A 10,143-nucleotide genomic window follows, 5' to 3' on the forward strand; every position below is an offset into this window, starting at 1 on the left:
ATCGGAGGACTGAGGACGCTGATGTGAAGAGGGGACTGAGAACCCTGGTGTGAAGGAGGAACTCTGATGTAAAAGGGGGCACTCGGGTATGAAAGGGGGGGCTCTGATGTAAAGAAGGGGGTCTTCCAATGTGAAGAAGGTTCTTCATATGAAGAGGGGTCTTCTAATGTGAAGAAGGTTCTTCATGTGAAGAGGGTTTCTTGTGATATGAAGAGGATTTCTGATGTGAAGGGTTCTTGTGATGTGAAGAGGATTCCTAGTGTGAGAGAGGGGGACTCTTTTTTGTGGGGGGTCCAGATGTGGCAAAAGATACCCAGTGAATAGCTTCTTGAGGGTTTAATTATATCAAAGGAAGGAGTAATCGAAGCTCTCTCAGCTGATTCCCCGGTGATTGCAATGTGAAAATGATAAACAAAATGATGGCACCATTAAAATGGATTTATCCAGCTGATCACAGATAAATATAAACGGAACTCTGTGATTAGTTAAGTTCATCAGCAAACAAAACCCAAAGAAGTGGAGCTTCAAGCTGTCAACATCGCAAATGGATTCCGGGCCCACGAAATTCTACACACATTCATGGATTTAATGATAGAAGTTACTTTGAATTCTTCTTCTCTGACAAAGTGGACATGGTCTTTGAAATTTCCGATGAGGAATGTTCATTATGGGGGTTATTCACAAAGGAGACGGAGGATTAAACCGAACCTTAGGCTAATCCTTCGGCTTGCTTCGGCTTGCTTCGGCTGCAGGAACCCTTCGGTTCAGCCGAACCGAAGGGCTGCCATTGGGCTATTCCCAATAGCCCGTACAGCAGCCAATGGCAGCTGAAGCACACAGCTGAGCCGAACGCATATGCTTTGGCTTGGCTGAGTCGAAGACACAGCCGAAGCGGCCAGAACGATCTGCCAAAGCCAAATTGTAAACAAATAGGAAAAAAAGAAGGTGGGGTCCCCCTCCCAAACCGTACCAGACCCTTTAGGTCTGGTTGGAATGTTAGGAGGGACCCCCGAGTTAAAAAAAAAGTGAATTTGAAGGGGGAACTCCAACGCCCAAAAATAAAAAAAAGTGGGGTCCCCCCTAAAATGCCCAACCAGTCCCTCAATCCGGGCACTGGCCTGGAATGTCTTGAGCCATGTGCAAATGTCTAAACATGATTCAATTTAAAAATGATCTATCTATCTATAATCTATCTATCTATCTATCTATCTATTACATGTGTCAAATGACAATGAGCTGAGATAACATCTGACTCCACTATTTAACATATTAAAACCCTTATGGCCATCATAGTTCAGTCAGCTGTATCCCCATGACTGCTCGGTAAATACGATTGTCATATGATAATATTGAATTGCATGCTAATAAATCTGCTGAGTTTAATCCAGATGAATATAATTGGAATTTCATCAATAGTAAATGATAGTGGAAAGTGAAATCCAGAGAGGTGAAGAAAAACCTGTGCAGCCTTGAAGAACGATGGATCCCACAACAACTAAACTCTATCACATACATGGAATGGATTCCAGAGGTCATCTGGATTTATATTTAAAACAAAAAAACATGGAAAGCGCTCCACTGTAGTATGGTCAACTATCTTGGTCGTTGGTATATTGGGGGATGGTGTGCATAAACTCCTCAACAAACCGGGAGAGGAACCCGGTAATTCACATTCACAAACACAGTATAAGGAAGAGTGCAACAACCTGAGTAGATACTTATTGGGTATAGCATAGCAGTTGTTCAATGGATAAATGCTGCCCAGTCTGTTGTGACTGGCTGGATCATGAGGGTTAAACAGTATATGTATAACTTACGGTTAAGCTGTCACAGGGGAGCAAACAGCGTCTCTGCATGCATATGACAAAGATGGATATACTGCCCCTTAGGAAGTCCAGGGTATTCCCAGGGTATCTCCAGCCCGCGTACTCGGCTGGCCTGGCCGAGCCGCGGCACTTGGAGGAAGGAGGGGGAAGGAAGATCTTGAGCGGCAATGTACTGTGTATCTGTGCGGCGTGTGTCGCAAGCGTGGAACGGTCAGACACAGTGGGTGGATCGGTACTCGTGAGTCTGAACGAGTATGGAGTTTGTAAATATGCAGTGCTAACGGCTACACGTTTCGAGGTAGTCCTCTTTTTCAAGCCTAAGACTGCTCTTAAAATTCCTGAATTTGTAGGGGAACCCCACGCATTTTAAAAAAAATTTTTACCCAAAGGGTCTGGTACGAATTGGGGAGGGGAACCGCATGCTGTTTTTTTTTTTATTATTCTATTTTTTACCAATTTGCAGGGAATCAGTCCGCTTCGGCGGACCGATCTCCCCAATCTAGCTGTGCATTAGCGCATACAACAGCCCTTCAGTTTGGCTGAACCGAAAGGGTTTCTGCAGCCGAAGCGAGCCGAAGGATTAACCGAACATTTGGCTCTTTAGTGAATAAAGCCATCAATCACCAGGAAAGCACTCACATGTTAAAAAAAAAAAACAGCCATGTAACACGGAGACAGGGTTTAAAATGGTTTTAAATCTGAACTGACCCTCATGACTGGTAAGTGCAGATACTTTGTGGTGTATACATTACGTCAGTAGGGTATGCCATCATTGTTTTACATAACATGAAACAATATCATTAAAAAACATCCTTTAGATGAATGAATTCTGCCTCCCGCACCGGATTATAATGAACATAACACCCGATTCTCTAATATCTCTGCAGGTCAAATTGCTGGTAAACTTTTGATTGACATCAGCATGGGTTCCCTAATCCCCCATCTCTATTCCGCTTGCAATGTCTTCAAAGATATGGTTGTCCTAAAACTCAATGAACAATGTATCATGGAACTGAGCAGATGGCTACACGACCTCACTGGAGCTTATGACTGGGGATACACATCAGCCGCCGTGGCTGAGCTGGAAGGAACGAAGTGAGTTGTCCCTTGATGGCTGCACACCTTTTGGCTTTACTCTTCAGCTCTTGCCTTATTATGCTTTCAAAATTTAGGTTGAAGAGTAATGTGTCCTTAAAAGCAATGTCAGGAGGTCTTAAATATTTTAATAGTTAATATATCATTTTTTAAACATTTAATTTAGGTAACTATGAAATATCGCATATGGATACATGATATTTGCATTGCTAGCCAGCAGATGGAGCTCTCAGCTCATTTCCACATTTTCTATATCTGCTTTGCTAGGGAAAAAAAAAAGAAGAAGCTTGCTGACTACAGAGCTCAATAGCTCAAGCAGTCATTTACATTCAGGACTGATTAAGTCAGAGCAGCGACATCTTGCAATTCACTTCTACTTTTTCTGTCCATAAGTTTGAATATAACCTGTAGACATTGTAGATAAATGTAATGCTAAACCAAAGTATGCCCATCACTTGCAGCTTGCAGAATTTTTTTTTTTGTAGGGATCAACTTCAGGACCAGGAATTGCAACTAAAGTCGTGCATCAAGCAGATTTTGAAATGTGATTTTGAACGGGAAAACATAAGCTCGCCGGTGGCGTTACCACTCGCTGATTGCATTGTCAGCGCATTGATACTGGATGCTATCAGTAAAGATAAAGATGAATACATGAGAAATCTGGAAAAGATGATAAAGCTGCTGAGACCTGGAGGCAAGCTGATACTTATGGGGTTATTAGATGCGACCTACATAGTTGTTGGGGGGAAACGGTTCCATCGTTTGAAATACGATGAGGACTTTGTGAAGAATGCCCTCGGTAAGCTGGGGTTAGTCATTGATTACTGTGCAGTGCAGAAGAGACGCAATATGAGCGATCTCATAGATTATCGCTCTGCTGTGTTCGTTGTAGCTCGCAAGGGGGAGTAGGTGATTGCAGCTGATGGTATCAGGGCCTGTTAACACCAGATCCAGTTCGATTCTGGCCCGGAACGCACACTGCATCGCAAGGCACGTTGTGCCTGCGGTCCGGGTCCTGTCCGGTGCAATCAAAATGCTGCAAGCACTATTTTGATCTCACCGGACCGGACTGCAGGCACAATGTGACTTGCGATCCCATGCGGGCGATCGCATTGCGGCCGGAGGGCGTGGCTACGGTGCCATTCACTTCAATGACCCGCCACGCCCCCTCTTGCCCAGCAAAAAAGTGAGCCGGCCGCAATGCGATGCAGTGCGTTCCGGCCATAATCGGACCGGAACGCACTGCATCTGGTGTGAATGTGCCCTTAAAGGAGAACTCCAAGAATTACAGACTGCTAAAATGGTGCCCACGGCCTTTTCATCTATGGGCATCAGCAGTCCAAGGACGACCACTGGTGTCATAAGGTCTAATGCACATCTATTGAAATGCAATAGATGTGAGGATTTCAAGGGACTCTCCATAGCCGGAATGGAGAGGGAGAGAGGTGAGTGCTGACCACCGCAAGACCAAGGGTCGTGTAAGTAAATCTGCTTTATTTGACCCCCCCTTAGACAAAACAAGCACCTAATCCTATCCTTGCAGCTGGGGGTAGCCCCATTGCAAGGGAATGTTTTCTGAATTTCCTGAGTTTTTCTTTAACCTGAGTGTGAAAGTGATACAAAGTATCTCCATAAAACACTTGGAATCAATTAGTGTCAGGAAGCACTTCAGATGTGTTAATGTAAGATATATTAGCTCACAATAAAATTCTATTGACTTGTGATTGTCCTAATGAATGTCTCTTTCTTAATAAATATCAATATTGTTTAAATTGAATAAAGATCAATTATCTGTCTGTCTTTCTTTCTATCCATATCCAACTTATCTATGGGTTCTCCAATCTTAACTTATAGTAATTAACTTGCAATAAACCTTCCAATATAGGCACACAACCGCATAGACCTGTTTTTTTTAATTTGCAGTCTCCTTAATAACAGCGGTGTTTTGTATGAACATTACTAGTAGTTTAAAAGGCAATTATTATTGTTATTATTATTGTTGTTAATAATAACATTTGAACTAAGCATTCATCAAACAGCAGTGTGTATTAATAAATATGTAGCGCTCGCCCCCTGTAAGAAAATGACACGAAATTATTTTTTATGTCATATTCCTTTTCTCGAACAATAATAGATGATTGTTTCCGTTGTTGCATAAAGTTCAGAATGTGTTTAATTTAAAGTTACAAAATATTACAGGATATGGTATAAACTGTCTATTCAATGTGATGCTGTGCATGTGTGTGTCTGTGGATCTGTAGTGTGAATGAGTGTGTGAGTGTGTGTGATTGTGTGAATGTGTCTTGAAGGATCATCCCCCATCCTTTTATTCATGCTTTTACTTTAAAATAACTTATGTGATGTTTACCTTAAAAGTCTTTCTGATTAGCATAAGGGAGTGCCATACTCTTTGTAGCTGAGTCATGTGTTCTCCTTCTATCCCATTTTGGGCATCATAGTCTATGTCCTGAGTAATGTGTTTTATTCTTCAAACCCATTTTAAAGGCCAAGTCTACTTTGAGCAATCCTAACAACTGTTTCTACTATGTTTAAGTCTGCACTGTCAGGCTCACTGATTGATTACCAATTGTAAACTAAAAATCAGCAGCACCAGTCAAAAGGCATCTCCAAACTTATATAACCCGGGTCATCAATAGCCTGTCTAGGGATTTTAGCAACCAGCTGCCCCGTTAGCATTGACCGCCCTCTTCTAGTGACCAGCAGAGCTGACATCCAGTCCAGAGGGTATGATGCTGAAGAATTTTATTAACATCTTCATTCTGGGAGAGAGGGTGTAGGGGGCCTAGACATCCAGGGTGAAACAGACACAGACTCACCAGTCCCTGTTAGTACTCCAGTGTGGATCAATAGGAACACCATTTTAAATCATAAAAAAAAAGTATATAATAAACACAAAAAGTGAATTTGATCTCTTCAACTAAACTCAAAGTCTGAACAAATAACATCATCATTGCTTGCTGGAAGCAATGCATGATGGGATATGTAATGGAGATTGCATCACATCAAGCAGCAGGGAAAGAGACGCAAAGCACACTGGGAATCCAGGAAGGTGTTGGAAGTGATTGGCAAGCGGAAGGCAGCGCTCACTACATAGAAGGTATTTTTTCAAGTAAGCTTTGATTGTATTATCAACAAGAACTCTATTATTATACAGGATTTATATAGCGCCAACAATTTGCCCAGCGCTTTACAATATAGTGGAGACAGTACAGTTACAATACAATTTACAGTACAATACAGTTTCAGAACAATAGGGTTGGGGGCCCTGCTCGTGAGAGCTTACACTCTAGAAGAAGGGGCAAGTGATACAAAAGGTAATAATTGTTTGGATTGAGTTATTGGAGGAAGTAAAAGGCAGTTATGGTGAGATGAGGTAGGCTTCCCTGAAGAGATGGGTTTTTAAAGGATCGCCTAAAGGTGGGCAGCGTAGGAGATAGGCGGACAGATTGGGGTACGGAGTTCCAGAGGATAGGGGACACTCTGGAGAAGTCCCGGAGGCGAGCATGGGAGGAGGTAATGAGAGCACTAGAGAGCAGGAGGTCTTGAGAGGACGGTTTGGGTGATATTTTGAGATGGGATCAGTGATGTAGGTTGGGGTCGGAGTTGTAGATGGCTTTGTATGTTGTTGTTAGTATTTTGAATTTTATTCGTTGGGCAAGTGGAAGCCAGTGTAGGGATTGGCAGAGGGGGTCGGCAGACACTGAACGGTTGGTAAGATGGATCAGTGTATTATGTATTCCTATTATAATGCTGCTGATAATACAGGAGAGGATATCAAGAAAAACTAGATATAACAAATTTGACTTTATTGGCACCAAATGACAAGTCCCAAAACAACACACCGATCAATTAAAAATATATTATTTGTACTTTTGTGTGCCAACCCTAATGCAAAAGGCACACCTATGTCTGGATTAAACAAATAATTGATAGATAGTTTTTATGTTGAAACATGTTTAGACATTTGCACATGAAACAAGACATTTTATCCGTCTACCTCCTTAAAGGAGTTGTAAAGTCCCGGCATATACTATCCTGTTCAAAACAAATTATTGTGAACAGAACCTGAGTGAGTGATGCCACACCCCTATTTGAATCAAGAAAAAACTGGATAGAACAAGTGGGGCTTTATTGGTACCAAACGACAAGTCCCAAAACAACACACCGATCAATTAAAATATATTATTTATTGAATACAAAACATAATTTAAAAGCTAATTCGAAATACAGTATAATTGAGAGATACCTCCACAGCCACTCTCTTCTTTAAAGGAGAACTATGAGGTGAGTGCTTCTCATTCACCTCATAGTTCTAGCCGACCTGTGACAATGAGACTGTCACAGGTCGGCTCAGTAGATCGGGAGGTGAGAGAACACATACCGGCGTTCGCTCACCCCTTAGTTCCTCTAGATAGGCAGAGGCAGCTGTCACTCACGCAGCTGGGCGGATCTCGACATCGATGTCGGGATCCGCTCTGGCTGCGGCGTCCCAGTATACCGCGAGCTTTAGCTCGTGGTATACTGAGCTTAGGGTAACGGGAGGATGCTAGCTTGTGTCCTCCCGTTACCCTAAGGAGAACTATGGGGAAAAACACTGACCCCATAGTTCTCCTTTAACTCCTTTAACCAGTTGACATCCGCGGTGTTAAACCCCCTTCCCATCCAGGCCATTTTTCAGTATTCAGCGCTGCGGTACTTTGACTGACATTTATTCCGTCATGCAGCGCTGTACTGAAATTAATTTTATACCCTTTTTTGGGGACAGATAGAGCTTTCTTTTGGTGGTATTTATTCACCACTGGGGGTTTTTATTTTTTTACTATATTAAGGAAAAATCACCGAATTAAAACACCCGGTACCGGGTGTTTGCATTGGACGGGTCTTTTCTGCCCGTGCGTGCCCGCTAGGGGGCGCGCGCGAGCAGAAAAAAAATGCCGTCTGGCGACGGCAACCCGCCAATGCAGCAGTGCCGTCCGTCCGTTTTTCTACTACGGGCGGACGGCAAGAGGTTAAGGAGGTAGACAGATAAAATGTCTTGTTGCATGTGCAAAAGTCATCAATTATTTGTTTAATCCAGACATAGGTGTGCGCAGCCTATTGCATTAGGGTTTGCACGCAAAAGCACAAATGCACACGCGGATATATATACACTATATTGCCAAAAGTATTGGGACACTCCTCCAAATCATTGGATTCAGGAGTTCCGTGACATTTCCTGGCTACTAAATATTCCGCAGTCACCTGTTACTGGGATTACAACAAAGTGGAAGCAACAGCAACTCAGCCAGGAAGTGGCAGGCCACGTAACATGACAGAGCGGGGTCAGCGCAATTATAACTTTGTTGGAGGAGTTTGGGGACGGCCGTTCCAACATGACTGTGCACCAGTGCACAAAGCAGGGTCCATAAGGACATGGATGGGGGAGTTTGGGGAGGAGGAACTCGACTGGCCGCACAGAGTCCTGACCTCAACCCCATAAGTTCTGGGCTCCTGCAGCCCAGCTATAAGCTATTGAAGTGCGATCTGCACTTCAATAGCTTATTTCCAGTGTAAAGGTGACACTGAGGGTCTTTTGGACCCCCAGCATCACCTTAAAGAGGACCTGTCACCACCATCTGCTATTACATGGGGGGGCTTGCAAGCTATTTATGTTGGATTTCGTGATTTTCTACCGTTTTGAAAGCAAATAAACTGCATTTTACTTGCACCTCCGGTCTACAGTGGAGTGTCCTTGTTACAGTACACACACACATGTGTATTAATCAGATGATTACAAAACATTTGAGCCGGGAATATTAAAAATGATTAACTATTGTCAGCCTTGCACCATGCTCTAGCTCTTTGTATACAATAAATATAAGTTTATAATACACTAATATGCACTTTATATACTGTCTCACCAGGGAAGTGCAGGATTTCAGGAGGATGTGTGGGATCTCATGATGGCTGTGTAGGGTCACACAGTTTGTCTGAGATCGCAGGAGGGTTTGCTGGGTGTCAGGAGGGTTGTGCTGGGTCTCAGGTACATTGTGAGGGGCCTTAGGAGGGCTGTGAAAGGTTTTAGGAGGACTGTGCAGGGTCTCAGAAGGGCTCTGCGAGGTCTCAGAACGGCTCTGCAAGGTCCCAGGGGGGTCTCAAGAGGGCTATGTGGGATCTCAGGAGGGCTGTCCAAGGTCTCAGGTGGGCTGGGTCTCAGGTGGGCTGGGTCTCAGGTGGGCTGGGTCTCAGGAGGGCTGTGCTGGGACTCAGGATAGCTGTGTTGGGACTCAGGAGAGCTGTGCTGGGTCTTGGGTGGGCTGTGCTGGGTCTCGGGTGGGCTGTGCTGGGTCTCGGGTGGGCTGTGCTGGGTCCCGGGTGGGCTGTGCTGGGTCCCGGGTGGGCTGTGCTGGGTCCCGGGTGGGCTGAGTTTGGTCTCGGATGGGCTGCGCAGTGGTGTGTTGCACTTAGAAAAAATAGCATGTGCAATATTATGCCACCGGAATGCAGGTTATTGCGGTAGCACACATTGCGGTTTGGGCAATTACACTGCATGTGGGAAAAATATAGCATTTGTGCAGGCAGTAAGATATGGAAATTGTGCTTGAGAGCGCATAACCCTTTTATAGTAATTTAATGTGTGTTTTATGTAGTTGTATAGTTAAACATAGTATACATATATAAAGGCTACCGGGTGGGCTGTGCTGGGTCCCGGGTGGGCTGAGTTTGGTCTCGGATGGGCTGCGCAGTGGTGTGTTGCACTTAGAAAAAATAGCATGTGCAATATTATGCCACCGGAATGCAGGTTATTGCGGTAGCACACATTGCGGTTTGGGCAATTACACTGCATGTGGGAAAAATATAGCATTTGTGCAGGCAGTAAGATATGGAAATTGTGCTTGAGAGCGCATAACCCTTTTATAGTAATTTAATGTGTGTTTTATGTAGTTGTATAGTTAAACATAGTATACATATATAAAGGCTGAGTAACACTGTAGAGTCCAGAGCAGACACACACACCTTTTTTAGCTCTGGCAGGACCAGGAGAAAGTACTCTGACAGCTGACAAATGATTGTGGCACTATATGTTGCACATAACAGGGGGTTTGGGCGGGGTGGACATTACCGCAGCTGGAGAACCATATCATTGCATCTATTTATCTGAGGCTATATGTCTGCATGGAGGGCGCTACCATCACCCCCCCCCCCCCACACACCACGTGTT

General features: G+C 44.0%; 1 protein-coding gene across 1 annotated transcript; it reads left to right on the forward strand.

The window, feature by feature from the left end:
- Window positions 1–2,712: 2,712 nt before the first annotated feature.
- On the forward strand, window positions 2,713–3,830 carry LOC108803164 (nicotinamide N-methyltransferase-like; the record flags this gene model as incomplete). Its single annotated transcript, XM_018574999.1, has 2 exons — window positions 2,713–2,921; window positions 3,407–3,830. Coding segments are annotated over 2 exons (633 nt in total), but the record flags the coding sequence as incomplete, so codon positions are not given.
- Between the last annotated feature and the right edge of the window lie 6,313 nt (window positions 3,831–10,143).

The sequence above is a fragment of the Nanorana parkeri genome, unplaced genomic scaffold (assembly GCF_000935625.1).
Source record: "Nanorana parkeri isolate BGI_ZX_2015 unplaced genomic scaffold, ASM93562v1 scaffold3455, whole genome shotgun sequence".
NCBI classification, from domain to species: Eukaryota; Metazoa; Chordata; class Amphibia; order Anura; family Dicroglossidae; genus Nanorana; species Nanorana parkeri.